Source organism: Corvus kubaryi, unplaced genomic scaffold, assembly GCF_017639235.1.
Source record: "Corvus kubaryi isolate FWS band 111438036 unplaced genomic scaffold, C.kubaryi_AGA036_p1.0 37264, whole genome shotgun sequence".
Lineage (NCBI taxonomy): Eukaryota > Metazoa > Chordata > Aves > Passeriformes > Corvidae > Corvus > Corvus kubaryi.
In genome coordinates this window covers 1,349,493-1,374,741 of record NW_024581079.1, presented here as the reverse complement: position 1 = coordinate 1,374,741, position 25,249 = coordinate 1,349,493, and the positions used below count along the sequence as shown (strand labels likewise).

Sequence of the window (25,249 nt, the reverse complement as noted above, 5' to 3'; positions counted from 1 at the left end):
AGAATGGAATGGTGCTTTCTCTGAAGTCCTTCAGAGAAGAATGTGGAGGGTTGGGAGAAAGAAGAGTAGAGAAGAGGGAGTTCTGCCAAATGCTGAAAGCTTCAGATCAGGGTTCTGGGTTGTGTAACTTGAGCCCCATTGGTAAGTAATTGCAGACTCCTTGTTTCAGTTGCTTCTCCTTTCAGTCCTCTGAATTTTGATTTCTTGCCTTCAGGTTCTTGAGTTCATTATCAAAATGGTAGTTCTTGTTAAGATATATCACAGCCAGGTGTCATGGTGTGTTTTAAAGTGTAATGTCCAAGGTAGTTAATGCAATAGGTAGGTAGTACCGTATCTGCTCAGTGCTGTTCAGCCTGTGTGTCATACCCTGCCAGAGGGAAGAAAAAGGGACAAACCCTACATAATGTGCATCTTAAGAAATAGTTTAGGTTGTACTACCACAGATCCATACCCCACTGTCCTCAAATATCCCTCCTAATTGGCCCCAGGTCTGAAAGGTGTGTCTTGTGTTGCAACTTCTCTTAGGCTTGGCTGGCCTAATGTGGACAGAAAGCTGAAGAGTCACACCAAGTGATATGGCTTTGATTTGATTTATTTCTTTTTCTATTGTAGGTTGAATTGTAAGTGTCTAGTTAGTTAGTAGTTACATATTCACAAGGATCAAGAGCATAGTAGCAATCCTAAACTATCAGTAAGGTCAGTAAAAACTCATTGAGAAGGGAAGAAGCCAGGAATCCCTGTTATAAACCAGCCCTTTAATGCTAGATTGAGAGAAGCTCTGAGGACCCCTCTTTTTCGAGAGGAGCCATCTAGAAGCAGTCCCTGAAGCAGCGTGTGCTGCATTGAAGACACCTTAGCACCCAGTAGTGGTAAGCGTATTTGAGCTCTCTGCCTGCTGGAGTAAGTTTCTGGTGTTGAATTTCGGTTTCCTAGGAGTCAGACTATGTCTTCTTCTCTGTAGCCTTGGCAGCAGATATCAGAGTTCAGATAAACTCTACCCCAGAGCTGTCATCGCAGTTGCTCTCTGGTGCTGAGAGACCGTGAGACAGTGGAGTGTAGACACCTCCTCATCTGTGCCTGAAGGCCTTTGCTTATTCAGAGTATTGCTCCTGGGCAAACAGAAGGCTTTTGAGGGAATAGTGGGTTTTAGACTCCTGGAATACAGGCACCATAGATCTACGCCTCTGGTGTAGTATCAGTCTTTGGACAGGATGTGCCAGAAGGCATTGTGTTTCCTCCTCAGTTGTGCCACTAAGCAGCATCTGAAGAACTTTCCCTGTGCAGGCAAGGGCTCTCATAGATTCTTGGCCTTTGTGTTGTAGGCTTCAGCGACAGTTGCCATCCCCAAGGAGCACCATCGTTTTGTCATTGGAAAGAATGGTGAGAAGCTGCAGGACCTGGAGCTCAAAACTGCAACCAAAATCCAGATCCCCCGCCCAGATGACCCCAGCAACCAGATCAAGATCACTGGCACTAAAGAAGGGATTGAAAAGGCCCGACACGAGATCCTGCTTATCTCTGCTGAGCAGGTACTTCAGTCCTGTGATCTCTCTCATGTTATTATCTGAACGGCCATTTTGGTTCTCCATGGTATATTAGATGTTTGTAGCCACGATGGGCACAGCCAGTGCTAACACTGTTAGTCTGAACGGAGGTGTATACCCTTCCACTGGCTGTTTGATCATTGCTTCCAGGTTCTGCACCTTCTGGTGCACCCTTTTATCCGTCTCTAAAGTCAGATGAGCACTTTTTGTACTTTGAAGTGAACCATATTAGATGCCAGCTGAGATAAGACGGGAGATTACAGACGTGAATATCATAAATTTGGAACAGCACTGTTTTTAGATGGAAAGGGATGGAGCCTGCAAACTGGAAAGGGTGCTTGGGCTAGAGTGTCAAGCAAGACAGCACTGGGAATTCAGCTGTATGTGGCAGAGATGGTAATACTGACAGCAGTTTCCACTGAGGACTGTTCTGGATACTTTTAGGATAAGCGTGCCGTGGAGCGGCTGGATGTGGAGAAAGTGTACCATCCCTTCATTGCTGGCCCTTACAACAAGCTGGTGAGTGAGCTCATGCAGGAGACAGGGACACGCATCAACATTCCTCCGCCCAGCGTTAACAAGACAGAGATAGTCTTCACAGGGGAGAAGGAACAGCTAGCCCAGGCTGTGGCTCGTGTTAAGAAGATCTATGAGGAGAAGGTATGGACGGTCCCTAGAGCTTCCCATCTTCCCCCCACCTGCTCACAGCCCTTCTTCCCTTATTTTTCTACTTCTCTGCATCCCTCAGTTCCATACTCCTCGTGTCAGCTCTTGCTCAGCAGCCCTTGCAGTACATGGACCTGGGTCTTGTCATTTCCTTGCTCAGCAGAGTGGGACTTGGGGTGATTCTGCCGAGGAGGTGACAGATCTCCTGCTTTTTTGTGTAATGGAAATTAGCAGACCACAAAGAGCTCTCTGGGTGCATGTTTTCACAGGTGCTGCAAAGGAAGGAGGGAAATGTGAAGGCTACAGTGTGGCCAACTGACAGTATCAAAGTTGTTTCATGAGTAGAAGTTGCTGAAGAGTAAATTTCACTTCAGTTTATTTTCCACTGCCAGCATCACTGTGAATATCCTTGTTGTGGGTTGTTGGTCTGTTTTTCCTCATGGTTACGTCTGTTTTTGTACCAGTCTGAATTTCAACACAGATAATCATCTTACAGCGTGGTGTTGCATTACAGCACTGCCTGGGGACAGCTGGGCATTGTGCAAGGGCAGGGGTGTGTATGTGGTCTCTCTTCCATGTAGTGCTCCAGGGAGCTTAAACAGAATTTTTGTATTTCACCTGTAAATTTTTGAGAATAGGGCTTTCTGTAGGCAGGATCCCAGAGATGCTAGAGTACTGCAGAACTCCTGTGCTCACCTTTGCTTTGATCTTTCCTGGGTGCTGAGCTTCACTGCATCTTGTGTCTCTTCCTTTCACTTTTGTCCTTCCCTGCTCCCTTGTGATTGATGCTCCAGTGCCTCTGCTCCTACAGAAAAAGAAGACTACTACCATCGCTGTGGAGGTGAAGAAGTCCCAGCACAAGTATGTCATCGGCCCCAAGGGTAATTCCCTGCAGGAGATCTTGGAGAAAACTGGAGTGTCTGTCGAGATCCCACCCACTGACAGTAGCTCGGAGACGGTGATACTGCGAGGCGAGCCTGAAAAGCTTGGGCAAGCATTGACTGAAGTCTATGCAAAGGTACTGACTGGATGGGCCAGGCCTCCTTTGAAAGCCCCACAAAGATACATCCCTGGGCTCTGACAGGTGAAGGGGGTGGTCTCTGTCAGGCTGCCAGAGATGCAGCTTGGAACTCAATTATGAGGGTGCAGCATGGGAATTGGAAGTGAATTTTTGTGAAGGCCTCTTCCAGTCTGTCCACCCAACAGCTTCTCTGTCTCTCAGGCCAACAGTTTTACCGTCTCCTCGGTCTCAGCCCCCTCTTGGCTTCATCGTTTCATCATTGGAAAGAAAGGACAAAACCTGGCCAAAATAACTCAGCAGATGCCAAAGGTATGGATGAGCTATTAGCTTAGCAAAGTAGAGTATGGTTTAATCCAGCTCACTCTTTGTAGAGAGAGAAATGTATTTTAGCATGGATAAAACCAGGGAGGAAATGGCACAGATCTTATAATATTCAGGGGAACTACCAAATTCTACTGCCTCGAACACTTCCCATCTTGTGTTACTTTCAAGGGTTGAGTCCTTCAAAGGAAGCTTTATGTGTTACTATTTGGAGAACTGATGTAGTAGGAGACCTGGAAATGCTGACTTCAATGAGGCTTCTCCCTGGTGAGTTAGATGGTATCTGGAGAAAGGTTAGGTGAGGAACTTCTCCAAAGCCCTTGCAGACTCCAGGACAGCATGAAAATTTTATGCTCTAGACACTGTGATGTGGCCAAAATTGTAACTTGCCTACTTCTGAAACCATGTGTACCCTTAGTGGTAGGGATTGATGGTGTTGGCCTGACTGACAGCATTGACCTGGCTTGTGTCTTGGAAAATTCTTACTGATTTCCTTGCCTTGTGTCTCAAGGTTCACATCGAATTCACTGAAGGAGAAGACAAAATCACTTTGGAAGGACCTACAGAAGATGTGAATGTGGCTCAGGAACAGATTGAAGTCATGGTCAAGGATCTGGTAAGTTGGTGGTACTAGTTCTGGTATATAAGAAGAAAGCGTGGAAAGGAGGGGCAACAGAGCAGAGATAAAGTGTAGCTCACATCTGTGAGTATTTTCACAGGCTTAACAGACCTTGCAGAAGGCAAGTTGTGTGACAGATGAACAAAAACCTTGGTTGTGAAGCTTTTCTTAAAAAATCACCAGCACATCTTAAGTCTTTTGATGCAGAGAAGGGAAGATTCTCTTTCAGTCACAGCTGGAGAGGCATTTAAGTCCCTTTAAATGTTTTACAAGCATGGTGCTCTCAGCTCAAAGCAGAGGAGTGTTCTGCTCTGCTCACTAGCAGGAGGAGTGCTTGTAGCTTTCAGCTGGAGTTAGTGCCTGCACTGGCAGTGGGCACAGGCAGCAGCAGAGGGGGCCTGCCCTGCCTAGCCCTGTACAATTCTTTATAGATCAACCGGATGGATTATGCAGAAATCAACGTTGACCACAAATTCCACCGACACCTCATTGGCAAGAACGGAGCTAACAGTAAGTGGAGTGCCTATCTTATCCTTCCTGTGCCCAGACTCTCTGTGAGTAGTCATTCATATCATGGCTCTGCAGCTCAACCAGGGTGCTGCCTCCATTACATTGCCTCTGCCCTTCTGGAGTGAAGTTGGCACAAGGAGATAAATGGGCAGTGTGGCCTTGGAATGGCTTTAATGTATTGGAAATGTCAGGGAAAATTGAACAGATTACTTTGCCATGTCCTGGCAGAATTTCTGTATGTTGGGGAGGTTGGAGAGTTGTCTTTTATTTTTTTTTCAAGTTGGCCTATGTGAATTTCATTTTAGAACTCAGGTGGGGGTGGTAGAAATCTGCATGGTGAGTTTCTCCCCAAAAAAGAATTTAGGATTAGAAATTAATAAGTATCTTCTAGTCTAAATATGGTGCTGTTTGGGGAAGAAACAGATGCCTCACTCTGGCAAGTGAGCTATTGGCTCTAGATGCCATAGTATTTAATTGTACAGATTCCTGTGTAGCACAGATCTGCTCTTGCTGAACCCCAGAGTGAAGAGGCACTTTCCTCTGATTCAACTCCACCCCTCTGGCCTTTCCTCAGAGGCTGATGTACTTCTTAAACAGCCTCAAAGGTGTCTTTGCTTCCAAATCTTGGCCTAGCAGAGTGTGTCACCACATCCCTTTCCTTGCAGTTAACAGGATTAAGGACCTCTACAAGGTGTCTGTGCGCATTCCCCCGGACAATGAGAAGAGCAACCTGATCAGAATTGAAGGAGACCCACAGGGGGTCCAACAGGCCAAGAAAGAGCTGCTGGAACTCGCTTCCCGTATGGTTAGTGGGATGTGATGCCTGGGAGGCCACAGGGTTTGAGCTCTTGTGTTCCCTAGTAACCTTCTGGTGGAGGTGTGTGCCCCTTGGCCACTGAGCACTTGGATCTCATGACAAGTGCAAGTTCCTTTATTCCCTTGGATCCCCTTCTCAGTCAACCTAGAGTGACTTATGTCTGGAGGAAAAACACTGATGACAAGTAAGCTGTTGGGCAGCAAACTGGTAATTACAAGTACGTGTCTCTCCTGCTGAACACTCTGTGTAAACTCTGTTCTCCACAGGAAAATGAACGCACCAAGGACCTAATCATTGAGCAGAAATTCCACCGGACCATCATTGGGCAGAAGGGCGAGCGGATCCGGGAAATCCGGGAGAAATTCCCAGAGGTAGGGCTTTCTGGGAGATGAGGAATTCAGAGGGCATATTTCCTACATTGGTAATAGACGTATGGTCACTTAAGTCATAAATGTGTTGTCCCTGTAAGTGTGAGAAATATCTAACTGATTGATATGTGTCTGCTCATACATCTAATGTGTATGAGAAGATGGTTCTTCTGGCCAGAGACTGCTGATGTGGTTACCTGCTTCTGGATGGCAAAGGGGATGTGCAGGATCCCTCCAACCTTTGCACATGTCTGACATGATAATTCTTGCATTTGTTTGAGTTGACTCTAAGTGACCATTTCCTGCAGGTTATCATCAACTTCCCAGACCCTGCACACAAGAGTGACATTGTCCAACTCAGAGGTCCCAAAAACGAGGTGGAGAAGTGCACCAAGTACATGCAAAAGATGGTGGCAGACCTGGTAAGGGAGACTTCTGTCTGCTGTTTTCTCTGTTCCATGCCTGGATAACCCTGGAATAGGGCAGACCTGTAGTGGCTAGGGCTGACACACCTCAAGATGAGGGAACTGTGGACATTGTTCTATCTGTATGGGGGCAGGCAGGTAATACCTGTTATTTAAGGGCTATAGGAGAAAGTGCATATCTTTGCTTATTCTTGGAAGTGTCCCATACAGAGAATTCCTTGGGTCTAAATCTGTTGTCAAAAGCTTGTTTATAGAGTTCCTGGGATGGGGCCTCACTTGCCAGGATGGTGTAATCTTCAATTCTCCCTTTCTCTCTTAGGTTGAAAACAGCTTTTCTATTTCTGTTCCCATCTTCAAACAATTCCACAAGAACATCATAGGGAAAGGAGGTGCCAACATCAAGAAGGTGAGATCTCTTTCCTGTCTTCACTGCTCATTATGATGACTGCCTGCAGCAAAATCTCATTCTCTGGTCTCCCCTGCTCATTAGTAATGTAAAATAAAACCTCCAAGGCCTTTTTTTCTGACACAGGACACCTCTCAAATGATTTTGCTGGGATGTTGTTTTTTTTTGTGGCAGATCCGTGAAGAAAGCAACACCAAAATAGATCTCCCAGCTGAGAACAGCAACTCAGAGACAATTGTTATCACGGGCAAAAGAGCAAACTGTGAGGCTGCTCGCCACAGGATTTTGGCTATCCAAAAGGAACTGGTAAGTGAAACAACCGGCCTGTGGTGGATTAGGGACTTGAAAACATAAATATAGGAGTTATAGGAGATATAAATATAGAAGCACTTGTAGTGGGGTGTGGCAGGAGACAAATGTGGATGTCAGTCTGTTCTTGACTCTTCAACTGAAGTTTGTGGCTGCTCATGAGTTAGGAGTGGCCAGTCTCAATTCCCTCTGGTCAGGCATTTCTGACACTCAGCTCTGCAAAGCTCCTGGCAATGTGGGAGTTAGAGGGCAAGAAGAGTCTGTGCAAACACATTGCTACAGCTTGACTAACACCCCGTACTGTCCTCACTTAGGCCAACATCACAGAAGTGGAGGTCTCTATTCCTTCCAAACTCCACAATTCCCTCATTGGCGCCAAAGGCCGCTTCATCCGCTCCATCATGGAGGAGTGTGGTGGAGTCCACATCCACTTCCCCACAGAGGGCTCTGGCAGTGACACTGTGACCATCAGGGGCCCAGCCCAGGATGTGGAGAAAGCCAAGAAACAGCTGCTACATCTGGCAGAGGAGAAGGTGAGCCTTGTCCTATGGGGGAAGGAGCAGGTTGGTTTGGCCAGCTGTTTCTTTTGAAGTGATTCCCTCTGTCTGCGTGGAAGCCTTTGGCATCAGTCAAACAAATCCTCTTTTGAGGATTTGGGTACAGTTTGGATGATTAAAAGAAAGCTATACTTCTATCCTTGTGACAATGACTTCTTCACTCATGGGTAGTAGAACTGTCTGTAATGCATCTCTGCCCAGGCTGATGACATAATGAGAGTTAAGGCTCCCTGCATCTGTGGTTTGAATGCTCTTGGGTATCCACACTTCTCTGAAACAGTTTACTCTGCAGATCTCCTTTTTTTCTTAATCTCTGAATTTTGCCTCCAGTCATCCATTTCACTGCATACATTCAGATTTGAGAGCTTTTGGTTACAAGACTTTGCTCTGAGTTGTGGCTGGCTGACTGACTGGTCATTTTAATAGCAAGCTTTCTCAGGTCAGCATGTGAACATGTTCTCCCTGGGAATTGGTTGGTTGCCTCTGGGGCCTGGCTTGCAGTAGTCAGTTAGCAAACGATTGTATTGCCTTTTGTGCTGTTCAGACCCTTCTCCTAGGGAAGTCTCTGTTCATACTCTCATTGGTCATGCTGAGTGTACAGTTAGTTTTTTGGCCCTGAGAATATCTTTGGGGTAGTGTTTTTAATTTAAGACATTGTATACCTTTTTTACTTTCAATGGCACGCTACACCTACCTTGCTTTTGCAGCGCTCTGCATGTAGGTGCACATAACATATCTACATGCTGACTGTTGGTGCTGATGGATATTTTGTATATATTGACATGTTCCGTGGGTCTCTGGCTCTTTTCAGCAAACAAAGAGTTATACTGTGGACCTCCGTGCAAAGCCAGAGTACCACAAATTCCTTATTGGTAAGGGTGGTGGCAACATCCGTAAGGTGCGAGACAACACGGGGGCCCGCATCATCTTCCCCACCTCTGAGGATAAAGATCAGGAACTGATAACTATCATGGGAACAGAGGAGGCTGTCAAAGAGGCACAGAAGGAGCTGGAGGCTCTCATCAAGAACTTGGTATGAACTTTTTCTACTTTCTTGCCTTTCACTGTGGCAAGGTATAACGAGTCAGTGTGGAGGACCTGCTTGTCCTAAAAATACTTGCTGCCCTGCCCTTCATGGGAGCTCAGGAAGATCCTTCCTTACCTTGGAGTGAGGTTGTAAGCTGATTGCTGTGGAGTACAGCCAGCTCATGCCTATCACCAGGACAGGCAGGGTTGACTAGCTGTTGTGTGTTGGCAGGATAACGTGGTTGAAGACTCCATGGTGGTTGACCCCAAGCACCACCGCCACTTTGTCATCCGTAGAGGACAAGTTCTGCGTGAGATTGCAGATGAATACGGTGGTGTGATGGTCAGCTTCCCGCGCTCCGGCACCCAGAGCGATAAAGTCACCCTCAAGGGAGCCAAGGACTGTGTGGAGGCAGCCAAGAAGCGCATTCAGGAGATCATTGAGGACCTGGTATGTTGTAGAAAAACTGTTTCTCCTGTATTCTGTTCCTTCAGCAGTGTCCTGCTTGAAACTGCTGTATGACTAAGCTTTTTGTGAACAAGTCCCATGGTAGTTCTTGGATCTGAACCTTTGCTGTCAGCGTACAAGGTCTGCGGACTTTAGATCCTGGCCTGGGGGTAGCAGCTGGCTCCAAAATGGCAGTGCTGTATGAATGAATTTCCTCCTCTGACCATCTTCTTCGTTTTTAGGGATGGAAGTAGGAGACCACTCCTTGATGTGCATCTAGACATTAAAAGATCAGAGCCTTCTTGTGCCTCTCCATGTCTGGCCTTGGGCAGTGGTTGCTTTCAGGGGTTTCCTGCACTGTTAGTATTGGTTTTTGGAAGCAGTCAACTGTCAAACCTGTTCTCTTCCCTTCTTTCTTTATTTTTTTTCATTTCTTCTAATGCTTCCTCCTCCTCAGGGTAATAAAGAGTTTGAGCTTGGCTCTTGGAAGCCTTTAACATCCTGAGTTGAAGGCAGCCTTCTTTAAATCCTCTTCTCTGAGAGAGAAACAATTCTAGGAAATTTTCAGTTCTTCCCCTGTCAGCCATTGTTATCTTTTTTGACCCCTCTCTGTCCGTTTTGGATTTCACCATGCACAAACATCCTGTCTCCTGGTGTGAAAGAGGCTGCATTGCAATAGAGCAACTCTGCTTTCCCACAGGAAGCTCAAGTGACAATCGAATGCACCATCCCACAAAAGTTCCACCGCTCCATTATGGGCCCCAAAGGATCCCGGATCCAGCAGATCACCCGGGACTTTGGCGTCCAGATCAAATTCCCTGACAGGGAGGAAAACCCAGGTATACCTATGGATGCACGTTCACATGGTAGTTGGGATGATCAAATGAGTGTAGTGTAGCCTACACTCTGCTCCAGTGGACATGTTTTACTTAAAATTTATGGAGAGAACTGATCCCTGGTGTTCCTGCAGTGTCCTTGAATCTGGGCCTAGCATCAGCCTTGCCCTCTTGGGAAGGGGACAGTTTCAGGAGGTCAAACCACAGACCTGGGTGTTGTGAACATGTTGTCACTGCAGAGTACAGGGAGAATGAGGACTTAGCCTGACAAAAATGGCTCTGTGGGCTTACTGAGATCTCTCTGAGTTCTCACTGATGGCTGAGCCTGAGGATCTGGAGGAGGGAGATGATGAGCAAGGAGGTGGCTCTGTGTATTGAACACAAGACTTTCCATGTTTTCAGCCCCTGTTGCGGAGCCAGCTGTGCAGGAGAATGGTGAGGAAGGTGGGGAAGGCAAGGAGGGGAAGGACACAGATCCCAGCTCTCCGAAGAAGTGCGATATCATCATCATCTCTGGCCGCAGGGAGAAGTGTGAGGCAGCAAAGGAGGCACTGCAGGTGTGTGGCTTTCTCAGCCCCTTACCCTGTTAAAGTAGTGATGCTTGGACGTAATTTTTGGTGGGGTAGTAAAAGCTACTCAGTCCAGGTGTAATGCAAGTGGTCAGTGATGCTGGCTGTAGAGGGGGTCTGCACTGCTCGAGGGCAGCCCCTCTTCTCTGTGACTTAGCCTGACACCTTGAATTGTAGGGCCTGACCTTGCAATTGCTAGAGCTTGTAAGCAGCCCCAAGTTACTTGCCATAAAAGCATAACATGCTTGTTTTATGGAGCACAGCTGGGAAGAGGAGGAGTCTGATTGAGGCTGAGTCATTCCAGGTTCAGTAGACCTTGCCATGCTTCTGCAGTGATGTTTTCCAAGTCTCCAAAGGATATGAAAACAACCTGTTGCCCAGGTGGGGTTTCAGATGGCTTGTTTGGAAAGCGTGCTTTAACGTGCAACAGGTCATTTTGGTGTTCCCAGCTGTCCTCTCTTCCTGTCAAGTTTGTATCCTGACTACAAGGGAGTGTACCTCTGTTCAGCAATATGTTCTTTTGGACAAGTATATGGCAAGATAGAAGACAGGAGAAGTCTTTCCACTGGTAAACCGTGCTCCATCCCCTGCAGGCTCTGGTTCCTGTCACCATTGAGGTGGAAGTTCCCTTTGATCTTCACCGTTACATCATAGGCCAGAAAGGAAGTGGGATCCGCAAAATGATGGATGAGTTTGAAGTAAGTTGTTGCCCTTCCTTCCATCTCCTCTGTCCTGGAGAATCTGTAAGTGACTGTGTTTGAGGTTTGGACAGTTACAGCATACTCAGATCTGCCATGGAATCCAAGGCTCCATAATAGGAAAATGATCCCTGTGCGTTTTGGACCCTGGGTCCAAGGCTTGGCAGGTTTTGTGCTGAAGCTGTGTGATCGGTGTTGATGTTGTGAATGTTGCATGACTTGGCTGGTGTCTGCAGGGATTCCTCATCACTGTGAGAGTTGTTTTCCTCCTGGGCCCTGGGAAACAACTCTGTTGCGCCTACCCATTTGGGAGAATTCTCCAGACCCTCTGGGCCTGATGCAGGTTGGCTGCAGTCAGTGTTGTTGAACATGTATTTGTTTCCTGGCCTCTCTAGGCTGTCACAGGGGCTGGAGAAACAGAGTTCTATACAAAAACTATCTAGAAATGGTCCTAGGCAACTGACTCCAGGTGGCCCAGCTTGAGGATCTCCAGAGGTCTTTTACAACCTCTACCATTCTGTGGTTTGTAGGCTGCCTGGGTGGGAGCTGGTCGTGGTGTCAGGGGAGACCAGCGAGATGCCAGCCTGCAGTCAGAGGCATCACGAGTGATACAGAATGAGCAGTGATACAAAGTGATAATTGCTGCTTGTTACTCAGGTGAACATCCAGGTGCCTGCTCCTGAGCTGCAGTCAGATATCATCACCATCACTGGGCTGGCTACCAACCTGGACCGTGCCAAGGTCGGGCTCCTGGAAAGAGTGAAGGAACTGCAAGCTGAACAAGAGGATCGGGTAAGGCCTGTGCCTGTCTGTCTTTCTTCCAGCCAAACATGGCTTCAGCCTCTGGGCGCAGACTCCAGGAACCCCTCATCTTTTAGGAGTACCCTTAGCTGCTCTGTGGGTGTGGAATGCTCATAAATGGGTTACTCAAAGGTAGCTCATTTACCATGAACTGACAGGACAGTTTGGGAATATAACTTTGGACTGTCCAGATCTCTCTCACACCTTCACATACCTTCGAGACACTGGTGGGTAGGAATCTCACTGTGCTGTGAGTCTCCCTGTGCCTATCCTCACTGAATCCTTACCACAGCTCTGAATAATAGCTGAGGGATGAGTTGGGTGGTTGTTTGCTGTTTGTAGTTTTCCTCTGAACTTGGTGAAAGCACAAGGCTCCAGCTTGTGCTTTCAAGGATGGGTGGCTTGGGTGCTCAAGCATGGCCTTGCAAAATCTGTTTCACGCATCTCAGAAGCCGGAAGGAAATGCTGTGGCTTAAGTGGACATCACTGGAGCAGCCATGGTGTGTTCCCTGTTCTCACTCTGCTTCTCCTGTTCCAGGCCTTGCGAAGCTTCAAACTGACAGTCACTGTAGATCCCAAGTATCACCCTAAAATCATTGGGCGGAAGGGAGCAGTGATCACCCAGATACGCACAGAGCATGAGGTCAACATCCAGTTCCCCGACAAGGATGATGAAAGCCAGGTGAGAGATCAGACAGAGTGCAAAGAAAGCTAGTGGCTGTCTCTGAGCATCTTCTTGAGAGCTCCGAACTCTCTCCACTGCCTTTAGATAAGGTGGATGGTAAAGGGGATTAGCAGGGAGAAAGCTTGCTCAGCTGCTTATGAGCTTGGTCTCTCACACGTCCGTGTGCCCCAGGCCCAAGACCAGATCACCATCACTGGCTATGAGAAGAACGCCGAGGCTGCCCGGGATGCCATCATGAAGATCGTGGGCGAGCTGGAGCAGATGGTTTCCGAGGACGTGACTCTGGACCATCGTGTTCACGCACGCATCATTGGTGCACGTGGTAAAGCCATCCGCAAAATCATGGATGAGTTCAAGGTGAGCAGTGGGGCGATGCCACACAGGTCAGGCTGGGCCTGGGCAGCCACCTTCTCCTGGGTAAAGAGCTTGGTGCTGAATGAGCTCACATCTTGTGGTTCTTGCGTCTTGTGCTTGTTGAGCACCTTCAGCTAGAACAGACATGGAAAAAAAACCAGTGCTTCCTTGCTCACCTTCAACTCTACCAGCACATGAGCAGCATCCCTGGCCCACGGCACCTGGGGTGTCTGGACACCACAGCCAGACACCAGCTGAAGCATCCCCACACCACCTCAGCTCTGAGTCATGTTCCTCTGGGAGCCAGGCCAGGAGCTTTTCCTGTTTTGCTGGAATCCAGACAGAAGAGGAACCTGGGAATGCTTCCTTGGTGCTCTGGATTCGCCCTGCAGGCAGCACGAGCTCTGTCCTTCTCTGCAGCCCTTTGGTTGGGTTTCTTGCAGTCAGAGTCCCAGTTGATCTTGAGAGAGAGGCAGAGGTGTGTATGTCAGCTACTCTGATTTCTGGAAGTGGGCAGCCAGGCCTCTTGCTGGGATGCTCTGTGAGGAGGCTGTCCCCAGACCCCCCAGCTACTTGAGCTTAACTCAGAGAATTCCTCTGGATTTCCTCTAGGCCACTGTGGATCCCCTTGACTTTGGGAATCATGGCATATTCTCAGGGCTGTGGATGTGGCAAAGCCGGCTGGCTCTGGGAAGGTCAGGGACTTCTGCCCTGACAGCACATGGCATCAGCAGCAGGCTTTACTGCAGGGGCAGCAGTGAATGTGAATACAGAAGGATGGGATTTTGGAGACCTGCATCTTGGCTGGGCTCAGTTATTGAAACAAACTGTTTGCTTCCCAAATGAACAGCCTTTGGGTTTGGTCCTGTCTTGTTTAGATTTCTGGCACCCATCTGGAAGGCAGGGTGTGAGAGAGCACAGTGCTTGTGCATGGGGTGCACTAGGCCAGCTCTATAAAGTGATTATTCTGTGGCAAGCACAGAAAGCTCATTGTTCTTCATGGTGATGGCTCAGTGGTGAAAATGCTTGCAGCAGTGTGAGGACAGTGTCTGGAAATGCAGCCCCTCTCCTGTCTCTGCTGCAGGAGCTGCCCAGAAATCAGCAAGCCTCTGGGAGTGAGAGCAGCAGGGGCTGCTGGAAGTTGGGTCCTTACTACAGACTGCTCTGCTTTCCTTCTCAGGAAACTGGGCAAGCTTTGGGGCCAGGTATATACCTGCTCACCCCTCAGGTATATACCTGTTCACCCCTCAGTGAGCAGCTCAGTCTGAGCTGTGGAGGTCCAAAAGAGACTGTTGGCTTCAGTGAGGGCATCAGTGAGAGTGATCTGTGATTCTAATGACAGGGCTCGCAGGGAGTCTCTGGCATTTCAGATGTGCAGGCATAAGTCTTGTGCTGTTCCTTGTGTTACAGGTGGATATTCGCTTTCCCCAGAGTGGGGCTCCTGACCCCAACTGTGTGACTGTGACAGGACTTCCTGAGAACGTGGAAGAAGCTATTGATCACATCCTGAACTTGGAGGAGGAATATGTAAGTGTTCAGCAAATCTGTGCCAGGGCTTAGCAAGAATTTCCCCTGCCACAGAGCTGGATGTCTGAACTATGTCCATGTGTTATTTTCTTCCACTGCATCAGAGAAATTGAGCCCTGTGCAGGTGGCTGTCAGTCTCCACTGCAGCTGTCCCTCAAACCAGCTGGACTGTACCCTCTGTCCAGGAGAGGACAGTGAATGAGAATGCTTGGACACCCCAGGATGTGCATGTTCTTGCCTTGTAGTAGCTTGGACCAGTTAAAAGTTGTGGCCCTCAGACTAGTGCAGACACACTGTTTTTGGTCATTGTAGAACAGGCTGGTGAGCTTGAACAGGTTGCAGTGTGGTGAGATGGAGGGTGGACATTTTATACTAGTTTGAGGAGCTATCCAGATCCTCCCCTCACTGGTTGTGTCACTGCAGCTTGCAGATGTGGTGGACAACGAGGCAATGCAGGTGTACATGAAGCCCTCCTCACATGAAGAGTCCAAGGCCCCATCCAAGGGCTTTGTGGTGAGAGATGCCCCCTGGGCCACTGTCAACAACGAGAAGGTGGGTGCTGCTTGTGCTGCAGGCTGGGGGGCACAGAGTGTGGGGACATTTCTGTCTGTGCTGGGGACACAGAGCACTCTCCTTGGTGACAGAGCAAGCAGCTTTTTGCTGCTCTTTGTGGCCTGAGTACAGGCCTGGGCTCACCTGTCCATCTTTCAAAGCACTTTCCCAACCTCTTGTCCACTCTGGCTACACCACTGTGGAGCTGTTGGGGAATGGGGGATCCTTAACAGGAAGTGTCCTGCCGGGTTTTGTTACTTTTAGGGGTAGGGGTATGGCCTGGGACTTGAGACTCTTGCTGCAGCACAGAACTGGCTCAGTGTTTGCAACTCTGAGCTGGGACATGCGGCAGCTCATTCTCAGCTGCCCCAGTGCTGCTGCAGGGCTGGCCTGACCCTACTCCAGTGGCCCAGTTACTGAGCTGGGACCCTTTTCACTTTATCTGCACCCTCCTCAATGTCACCTCTAGATGGCTCGGCCCTCCACCCTGGGCAGTCCTGGGGCCACAGTGATCCTTTTTGTCCCTTCCCCATTGTCTCTCCTCCTGGGATATCAGTGATGGTGTTTAGCTCGGGGCCTCACCATGTAAGTTCGCAGCAGGGCAGGAGCTTAACTTGTTCCCTTTTTGTTTGCTCTAGGCCCCTGATATGAGCAGTTCTGAAGACTTCCCCAGCTTTGGGGCTCAAGTGGCCCCCAAGACTCTTCCCTGGGGACCCAAACGATAATGACCTGGAAGCAGAAACTCCTCCAGCCCGCTGACCTGACACTAACCTGCCACAAATACTTCCTGTCTGAAATCTGACCCAGCGGCTGGAGCACAAATCAATTGTCCCAAGAGGTCTCCTAATGGTGTCTGGAGTGCTAGATCCCATCCTGCTCCCCTCAGCTATCACCGTGTATAGGACCCACCCTCATCTCTTGATGGATATTCTTTCCTCCTTTGGAACAAGACTTCCACTCAGATTCAAACACTAAATGTGTGTGTTTTTGTTAGAAACTTCATAATTGACTCCAAGTGGCTAAGATTCGCAGCTTCCCAAGCGCTAGCAGAGCAGTCTGCTCTCTTGAGCATGTCTGACTAGGCATTCTCGCCTTCATTAGGAGACCTCCTTTACTGTGGCTAGGAATCTACTTCCTGTCTCATGACCTCAGGAAATAAATTTCCTTGACTTTCTAAAGCCAAAACGTTTGCCCTCTTTCCTTTGTGTTTATCCCAGGCCTTACCTTACCTTTGTAGAGTGCAATCAACTTTTTTTCCTTTTAACTGCCAAAAATTCATTTAATGCTGATAGCTGACTGTGGGGAGAGCTTCAAATAATCTATAAGGGCAGAAACCTGCTTTTAAAAGAAACAAAACCTTCAATAGGCTGTAGAGACAACAGAGATGGAAGGGGCCAGAAAAACCATATGGCTACCCTGGTCAGGAAAACACCTGTGAGCGCAGCAAGCGCGTGTCCCTGCGCCGCACCGAGCACAGCCCCAGCCTGCTCACTTGGCCAGGCTTCCAGTGCTTGATGAGAGACCTCGCTCCTAGTTCCCTGCAGTCTCTCGTTCCCCCTTCCCAGCAGTGTGAGCAGGCAGGAGAAGCCAGCACATGGCAGTGTGACCGGATGGGACAGGTTTGGCTCGGCCGAGGTCACTGCAGTGACACGGCTCAGGAGCAGCTGGCGGGACGCACAGCCTGGAGACGCTGTAGCCCGCTGTGAGTGCTGCAGCAGCTCGGCACGAGCAGCAGTCACACCGTTCCTGTTGCCTTCTTTCTACCTCAGACATCAGTATGATGGGGGCCTCTCGATAGTTATGGTTTAGCAGCTACTCCAGCTGTCACCTGGGCAGCAATGGCAGAAACGTGGAGGAGAAGCAAGAGGAGCCTTGTGTCTGCACAGCTGTGAGAGCTGCTCCAGAGGGAAGCAGAGCATGGAGATGCTGAGGCAGGCTGGGAATAATCTGCAGGGACTGCATGCTGAGCTAGCGCAGGGCTTCACCCCAGGGCCATGGGTGCAGCTGTGCCGTAGCCCTGGGCTGCAGAGGTTGTGTGAGCCAGGCTTCTGCTCCGACAGCATTGGGGGGGTGATGTGTGTGCTGAGCCCTCCTGAGGCCTCCATCATGTGGTAGAGGGTGATCTGTGATCTGTACTTGGGGCTGCTTGCACCTGGGCCCTGCCACAGCTTGCTCAAAAGGGGGTTGTGTCCGAGCTCCTCCAGCCAGTAAGAGGAAAACTGCATCTTTATGGAGGGAGGTGTGTAGCGTGGGGTTTTTGAGTGCCCCCCACTTTCTGTATCAGTCCTACAGAGCTTGTAGTCTGAGCCATTCCTCTGTCCCAGCTGCTTCAGCTCTTGGACAAGCAGGAGGCCCTAGCCTCTCTTCTCTAGTGCTGCTGACAGAGCACAGCTGTGGCAGGCTGAGCCCAGCTGCCTTGCCTTTCCCTCTGTGGGGCAGGCCCAACATGCCGATGCTTTTCCTTCCTGCGCCAGCTCTTCTTGGCAGACACTGCTATGCAGAAGTCAAACCAAAACCTCACAGTGCTCTCCTTTAGTCTGAGAACCAAGTGAAACGGACCATGGCCTGTTGTGGAGTGCTTGGTTGCCCCTGAAGGACCAGGGTGGCCTTGCCTCCAGCACGGGAAAAGGGGAACTAGGGTGGTACCCTTCTATCTGCGTCTGTCAGGAAATGGTTAATACCCTGTAGCTTAGGTCTGTCCTGCATCACCAAGCCTATCACCCCCTCCTCCTCTTTATGCCCCCGTGCCCTCACCAGTTGCACAGCAAGGCTTGAGTTACATCCAGGGCACCCACTGCCTTGGGCTTGTGCCCCACAGCCCAACCTTCCACTCTAAAGAAGGTCATGAAGTGATTGTACCTAGTACTGTCTCCCCACCACCCTCCTTCCGCAGCAGACTGTGGCATGTGTCCATTTCTTCTCTTTGACGTCTTCCATATTGTACGTTTCCATAGCAATGATCCCTTGGCCTTAACTTTGGAATTTGGAGACTATATGCAAACATGTAAAAAGGCTCATGAGTATGGATGACACTGGAATTTTATAAATTCTAAAATAAAACCTGAAACAGCTTGGAGTGTGGTGGATATTATTTCTGCTGATGGGGTGAGATCGAAGACAGTCCATGCTGGGCTGGGTTTAGCCAGGGCTGAGGACTTTCAAGTTTGCACACCTGAGCCTTTGCTGTGGCCATGCCCTTGATGGGGTGGGATTCACATGGCAAGTGGTGGGTCGAAGGAAGGGGGTGAGAGCAGCAGCAGAGGCTGCATGCTCCTTCTAGGGAAACACAAACCTGCTTGCCTCCAGGCAGCTGGTGCCAGGGATGCTGCTGGTATAAGGGAGGAGGGGGAGGCACCAGCCACGGTCCCTCTTGCTCAGTTAGTCCGCAGCCAGAGCCTCTCGTCTGCCTTCTCAGCGCTCTGATTCCCTCCTTGCCAGGTCATGTATGCAGTAATACCAATGAGCTGGGACAGACACTCAGAGCCAGGCGTGTCCCTTCCCACCTTCAGCAACAGCCATCCCCAAATGCCCAGGTGCCAGGCAGCCATGGAGGGCATGGCACACCTGCTGCTCACAGCTCCTCTGTCCTAGTACTGTGCCCTGGGCCGTACTCTGCCACGATAGTCAGCTGCTGGCGAGCTGCTCGGTTTCCCAGTTCCTGCCTGCAGCTGGATCTGTGACCCTGGCCTTGCTTCTTATCTCCTGTTTCTTCAATAGGACGTGAACCACAGAAACAGGGAGCTGGCACTTGTCCTAGCAGGAGCAGCCACAGCCTCTTCCAGGGCTACCTTCCTGCTTGCCAGTGCCTCAGTGTGGGCATAAAGCAAAAAGGGCTTTGGAGGAGGAGGGAGATGACCTGCTGCAGCCCACCTTGTTCTCAGCCAGAGCCTCTTTGGCCAGGTACTGTTCACGCTTCATCTTAACCTCCTCAGCCTCAGGAATGTCAGGTTCCAGCCATACAGTCACATGTCCAATAATGAAATCCAAATGCTGGAAGTGGATGGGACGTGTGGGTTGGCTGTGGTGGCGAGTCCTTACCCCTGCCCCAGCAGCACATCCTTAGCCACCCAGCTGGGCTCAGCAGCTGGTACCTCAAAGGTGACAATGAAACCTGAGCGTACAGCCAGCAGCTGCCAGCGAGTCAAGGTCAGGCTGCCATCCTGGTCCCTGAATGCTCTGTATCTGTGGGAGCAAAGTGCAGCAGGTACTGACCGACCTTCCTGGCAGTTACTCCTGCTCCCAGCTGGGCATGCTGGAGCACAGCAGAACCAGCCCTCAGCCAGCTTCTGCTGGGACCTACGTCCCACAGGTCACCTGGCCCCGGGGGAATTTAATCTTCACAAAAGCACCTCCCTCCACAATGGTGGCAAGTGACCCTCCCCACTGCCCCACACACAGACCTGTCCAGTGCACACTCAGCCCTGGCATGAGTGAGGGCCCCCAGGACCTCAGCGAAGTGGGTGGGCAGCATGGACCTGGCTCAAAGTCACTCTGCTAAATAAAATGTTTGCTGTGGCAGAGGCAGAGAAAGGCAAAATCCAAGCTGAAGGAAGGAGGAGCCAGGCGAGGCAGGAGCAGGCTCCCACCTGCATGGGGTGTTGCTGTGCAGGACAAAGTCCCATGGTGCGTGCGCCAAGGTGGAGTTCACGTAGCCGTGCAGGCTGCTGTTGTACATATGCCTGTGGTACACAGAGGGCAGAAAATCAGAGCTGAGGGCTATGAGGAAGGCCTGGAAGCAGGAAGATGTGCTGCAGCAGATCCTGCAGCTGGGGGTTCACCCCATCCTCACCTTCCTTCATGCCCTGTGCTTCTGGGGTGGCTTTCTGCCTCTCCTTCCCTCAGCCTGACAAACCAGACGTGACGCTGGTCTGGGACAGCAGAGCTGCTCACAGTGCAGTGCCCTGTTCCCTCCTCCCAGTTACTGCCAAGCAAGGCCCAGAGCATGACAGCTGCCCACTGCCCGTGGCTGGAGCTGCATCTTCTGCGCAGGCAGACCCACCCCCAGCACTGCAGCTCCCCTCGTCACGCTGCATCCTGCAACACCCAGACGAGTTCCCCCAGTTCCCTTACTCCACCTGCAGCCCCCTCACCCCTGGCCACCCGCCCAGCGCACGTTGCTGATGATGGCCAGGTGAGTGGTGGCCTCCAGGGTGGACAACCAGATGCCAATGCCCTGTGCCTGCTCAGCCACAGGCCGCCGGTAGTCACAGATGCGCTTGTGGGGGTCCAGGCAGATCACACAGTTGTTGAGCAGGGTGAAGAGGGATGCCAGGGGACAGGCTGCCACGAAGATGGTGATGAAGCCAAACTGCAGGACTAGGAGAAAGAGGAGGAAGAGGAGTGGGGAGGGACAGACTGAGATGACAGCATCAACTGCAGCATCTCGCAGCCTGATCCTGTGGGGAGCGGGGCAGCCCTTCTCCCTCCAGCACCTGCAGGCTGCTCACGGTGAAAGCTCCTTCCTCTGGGGAACTCCTGCAGTTCCTGCCTCTCCACACCAGCCTTCTCTCTCCCAGTGCCTCTCAGCACTCCCCAGCCCAAGGCCAGTCCCTACCTGTCTCCAGGCACTCATCAAGCAGCCCTTTGAGCCCCAGCAGCTGCTGGCCCATAACCCAGGGTGCCTGCTCCACCAGGGCCGACTCCCGCTCCTCTCCTGCCTTGGCTGAGAGGAGCTTACACTTATGCCACGAGCACTTCAGCTTCCTGGAGGAAAAAAAGAAGGGCCACCACGTCCTCTGCTGCTGAACGTGCCCTTGGCATCCTGTGTGAGCTCAGGGACGCGTGATGGCCCTGGCAAGCCATGGTGTGCTCACAGGACGGCCACCTCCTGCACGTTGTTGATGATCTGCTTCCCCACCATGATGACCAGCAGCTCCTGCACCATGGAGCATCCACTTGGGCTGCACTGTGGGGAGAGCAGGGCCCTCAGCCTGCTGGCACACAGAGATCAGACCCCGAGGGTGGGAAGGCATTCCCACAGCACACACCAGCATAGGGCCTCTCCCACCCGGCACTCAGCTCCTCATTGCAGATCCCCAGAAAGCTCAGGTAGTTTCTGGGGTAGCCAACAAACCTGCAGGAGCCACGTCAGAGTTGTGAGTGGAGATCCCAGGCACTGATTCCAGGAATGCATCCAGAGCAGCCCCAGGGAAAGAAGGGCTTATCTGGTTCACAGAGCCCTCTTCTTGCTTACTTAGGTGGGACAAAAGGACTGATGGTGGTCCCAGACTGGGACCAGTTAGCCCACAGTCGGTTGGCACTGCCCTCAGCCCCAGCTGCCCTGTGGCCATGTGAAGGCTCCCACTCTCTGATGGGACTGTCCCCCTGCCACAGTGCTCCTTGCCCATGATGGCAGCAGCACCATCCCCCCTCCTTTAGCCCTGCCCAAATGCCCAGGAACCTGCTTTTCAGAAGCCAGTGAAAGAAGGGATGGGGCTCTGGAGGAGAAGTTCAGAAGCAAAATGAAGTGGGACCCCAGAGCTCTCCATGGGACAAGAGTGGTGACTGGGGATCGCTGGGTCCCCTGGGAAGCAAGGAGGCTGCAAACCCCATCGGAGCCCCACAGAAACCCAGCCAGTCATGCAGACTGGGACACCCAGGAGCACTGGGGTACTGTTCCCCTTCCCCTGCAAGCTTGGGCACCGCAGCCCCTCACCTGCAGGGCACCCAGAGCTGGAGCTCCTGGGCACAGCAGCAGTGCAGGCTCCAGGGTGTACTCAGCAGCAGATAGGGCACCACCTTCTTCTCCAGACGAGTCATGTGCTGTGGGGAGAAAAGAGAATGCTGGCACTCGTACAGGTGCCTGTGGGTGGCACTGGGGTGACTCCGTGCTGGTCACTGGTGTGGATCAGCCTGGTAGAGCTGACCCAGGAGATGAGCACAAACACATTGCACCCCTGCAAGCCCTGGCTGCCCTCCTGAGAGAGGCCCCCGTGGCAGGGCATATCCTCCCCTGGACCCCACAAGCCACAGATGAAGGCTGCATTTACCGCAGGGGGATGGAAAGCTGGAGTCAGATCCCCGGGTACCTTTTGTGTGTGTATCCCAGCAGATTGAAGCTTGTCCTGAAATTCCTTCCTCCAGGTCCTATGGATGGCAGCAGATCTCTCCTGCAAGTCACTGTTCTCACAGCTGTCCTGCTTCCAGCTCAGCTCCCGGGGCATTATTTCCCACACCAGGACAAAGTCTGAGGCAAGGAAAGGGATCTCATGATGGAACCCAAAGCCATCTCTGTCCTGCATGTCTCTCTCCTACAGGACTTGGTGCTCTTGTGGGGCTGGGTGTTGTCTTGTGAGTGAGACAAGGAGCTGAGGGAAGGACGTGCTTGCTCTGGAAAGGGCTCCAACCACTTTGTTTGGGTGTTCCTAACACAGGAAGCAGGGAGAGTTTATTAACAGGACTGAGGACTGCACCTGTCTCGTGAAAGGGAAGGGCTGGAGCACCTGAGTAGGATCAGTAGGATGGTGCCTGCCAGGGCCTGGGGGTCCAGTGCCCTCTGAACCTGATGCATGGACCACCTGCCAGCTCCAGCCATGGAGCACTGGGGCTTTTCCTACACTCCTCAACCCAGCAGACCCTCTCCTGCCCCAACCTCCTCTCCAGGATGGAAAGGAGCTGAACTCCAAGCCAAGCCTTTTTCCCTCACCTATCCTCATGCAGCTGCTGCTGAAGACATTGGCCATGCTCCTCTTGTCCAGGCTGTGTGGCTGGGCTGGGGGTGTGGGGTGAGGAGCACAGTGATTCCCCAAGGCAGCTTGGCTGCAGGGGAAACGGGCTGTGACCACCCACCTGGGGCATTTCCATGGCCTCCTCACCCACTGCCACCATCCTGCCCCACCAGGCTGCAGTGGGGGTCATCCGTGCAGCTCCTCTGTTTCATGGCAGACCTTTGTGCCCCTTCCTTCCTCCTGGTGCTGAGGAGCAGACCCACTGGTGTCCATGGCTCATGGACACTGCACAGCCTCACCACCCCTCCTGGCAGTGCTGGTGCTCACATCTGGGGAGACTTGGTGTCCACTCTACCGATCATCAGGAATGTTTTCAGGGGGAAAGCAAGGAGACATCAGTGGTCAGTGGTCTGGTGCAGAGTTCTCCTGTCACCTCACCACCTAGGACCCCTCTGAGTGTCCCTCTCCTCCACCACCTCAGCCAAATACATGTTGTGGAACAACCTCCTCTTGCATCTTTTCTCTGTCACTGTAGGTAAGGACTTTTCTTTGGGGTTACCCAGCTCGAAGGTGTGTCCACCAGAAAGCATGATCTGGTGATGGAAAGGTCAGAGACTCCTTCTCCACACCAGCAGCTGGGTCCAGTCCATGCCCAAGCAGTTCACATCTAAAAGACCGAGCAAACTGAGCTCAGTTTTGGAACTGGAAACACCTCGAGAAGCTGAGCAGACGGGAATCTCTCACACATGGGAGGTGAATAAGGAGATAAAAAGATGCCTGCAGTGAAAGAGGTGGGAGAGCAGGAGAGTGTCACAGCATGAGTGGCAGACAGGGAGAACATTGCACATGCAGTGAAGAGAAACAGCTCTTCCAATGCATCCACCACCTGAAAAAAGGAGCCTGGGAATCTGCATGTGTCCCTCATTATGGCTGGAAGGGACTTGGGAGGATCATTGAAGATCAGGTCCTGGTCTTGCACAGGATAATGAGAACCCCAAGAATCCCACCCTGCACCTGAGAGTGTTGTCCAAATGCTCGAGTTCTGGCAGGCTTAGGGCCATGACCACTGGCCTAGGGAGCCTGTTCCACTGCCCAGCCACTATTTGGAGGAAGAACCTTTTCATAACATCCAGTCTAAAACCCCCTCATTTGGCCTTTTTAATAATACCAGGTTGTTCCTCAGAAATGAGGTGGCTTTTCATCATTACTTTCAAGAGAGGCAGCGAAAAGAAACACCAAACAGCCTCAGCTTCCCCAAGCTGCTCCTGGCTAAAATCAAGGTGGGCAAAGCATCTCTTTGCAGAAGCCATTGACAACCAACACCAGCTCTTCTGACACAAGAGCTTCTTCTGGGCACCAATGAAGCAGGAGAGAGACATCTGCTAACTTCACCTAAAAACATCAGAGACCCACTCCTCAAAGCAAGGGAACAGGCTGGGCCTCCTGTTCCTACAGTAAGGATGGATCAGTGTGGGGATAAAATATTCTTGGGCCATGAAGAGAGGGAAATGTGCCACGAAGAGCCTGAGCTTCTCATTATTGCACCACTCAGAATGTCCCCAGCTGGGGTCCTCAGAAAGGCCAAGCCCCTCCTGGGAAGGTGGCCCTGCCACCACAGTGTGACCACCAACCAGGCACTTGGTGAGCACACAGAGCAGCTGTAAGAGACCTGCACCAAAAGATGACAACACACCTGGGATTGCAGCGAACGTGCAGTCATGCTTGGGAGCTGGAACACCAGGACTGTGCTGGGGAATTGGGGCAGAGCTCTGCTGAGCTGGGCACAGGGGCACAGGTGCTGACCTTCACCCAATTCTTTTCCAGCAGCTCAGCTTCTCGGGCACTTTCAGCCAAGCCCCCAAACTTGAGCCAAATTCCAGCTTCGTTTACACCCTTTGCAACTCCTACCAAGTCAAGAGGGTTGCATGTCAGCATTGAATTTTGCTTGGTTTGGGTCCTGTAACTTCCCAAAGCCCCGGTCAGACCAGTCAGGAAGGCTCGGGTGACATGTGCCAAGCACAGAATCTCCCTAAGGAAAAATATTTGTGTCCTGAAAAGCTCTGGGATGATCTACCCCACAAAAACCCATCCATCACACAGAGAAGTCCTTATGACACCTGGAGCATGTGGACACGTATCTCTGCTGAGGAGGCAATGCAGCCCCAGCTCTCCAGAGCAATGCAGCAGCGCTCCTTTGGGGCAACATCTGGTTCTCACCCCTGGCAGACAGCAACAAAAACCTCCAACCCCCACAACAGCCCAACAGGCACCTCTGAGCCCCATGGTGGAGCTGGGGAGGGAGCGTGGTGGGGAATCAGCCACAAGGCCAGGCACAGTTTGAGAATCTGGATGAAGGCACTGGGGTCTGTTGCATCCTGCCCCTCTCCTGCAGCTCCCAACACGAGCCCCAAACCGGCAGCTTTTACCCTCATACCTGCTGCCCAGGCCCTTGCCCTGCTTGTTCCTCCCACAGAGCTGGATCTGAGTGCCAGCAGGTGCAGGGCAGAGGGGTCCTCCCACCCT

At 51.3% G+C, this 25,249-nt stretch overlaps 1 protein-coding gene across 3 annotated transcripts in view; it reads left to right on the top strand.

Moving 5' to 3' along the window:
- Positions 1 to 18,135, top strand: part of LOC121662907 (high density lipoprotein binding protein) — a 39,680-nt gene extending 21,545 nt beyond the window's left edge. For all 3 annotated transcript variants that reach the window (XM_042024593.1, XM_042024594.1, XM_042024596.1), the window contains exons 6-28: positions 1,323 to 1,529; positions 1,989 to 2,204; positions 3,022 to 3,228; positions 3,433 to 3,540; positions 4,064 to 4,168; positions 4,603 to 4,681; positions 5,347 to 5,486; positions 5,765 to 5,869; positions 6,175 to 6,288; positions 6,611 to 6,697; positions 6,872 to 7,003; positions 7,321 to 7,539; positions 8,375 to 8,596; positions 8,822 to 9,040; positions 9,738 to 9,876; positions 10,276 to 10,430; positions 11,036 to 11,140; positions 11,798 to 11,932; positions 12,480 to 12,623; positions 12,798 to 12,983; positions 14,391 to 14,507; positions 14,931 to 15,059; positions 15,698 to 18,135. In XM_042024593.1, coding sequence (XP_041880527.1) covers positions 1,323 to 1,529; positions 1,989 to 2,204; positions 3,022 to 3,228; positions 3,433 to 3,540; positions 4,064 to 4,168; positions 4,603 to 4,681; positions 5,347 to 5,486; positions 5,765 to 5,869; positions 6,175 to 6,288; positions 6,611 to 6,697; positions 6,872 to 7,003; positions 7,321 to 7,539; positions 8,375 to 8,596; positions 8,822 to 9,040; positions 9,738 to 9,876; positions 10,276 to 10,430; positions 11,036 to 11,140; positions 11,798 to 11,932; positions 12,480 to 12,623; positions 12,798 to 12,983; positions 14,391 to 14,507; positions 14,931 to 15,059; positions 15,698 to 15,784 — 3,357 coding nt within the window. In that variant the 3' untranslated portion in view covers positions 15,785 to 18,135. The remainder of the gene's footprint in view (positions 1 to 1,322; positions 1,530 to 1,988; positions 2,205 to 3,021; positions 3,229 to 3,432; positions 3,541 to 4,063; positions 4,169 to 4,602; positions 4,682 to 5,346; positions 5,487 to 5,764; positions 5,870 to 6,174; positions 6,289 to 6,610; positions 6,698 to 6,871; positions 7,004 to 7,320; positions 7,540 to 8,374; positions 8,597 to 8,821; positions 9,041 to 9,737; positions 9,877 to 10,275; positions 10,431 to 11,035; positions 11,141 to 11,797; positions 11,933 to 12,479; positions 12,624 to 12,797; positions 12,984 to 14,390; positions 14,508 to 14,930; positions 15,060 to 15,697) is intronic.
- Positions 18,136 to 25,249: the final 7,114 nt, after the last annotated feature.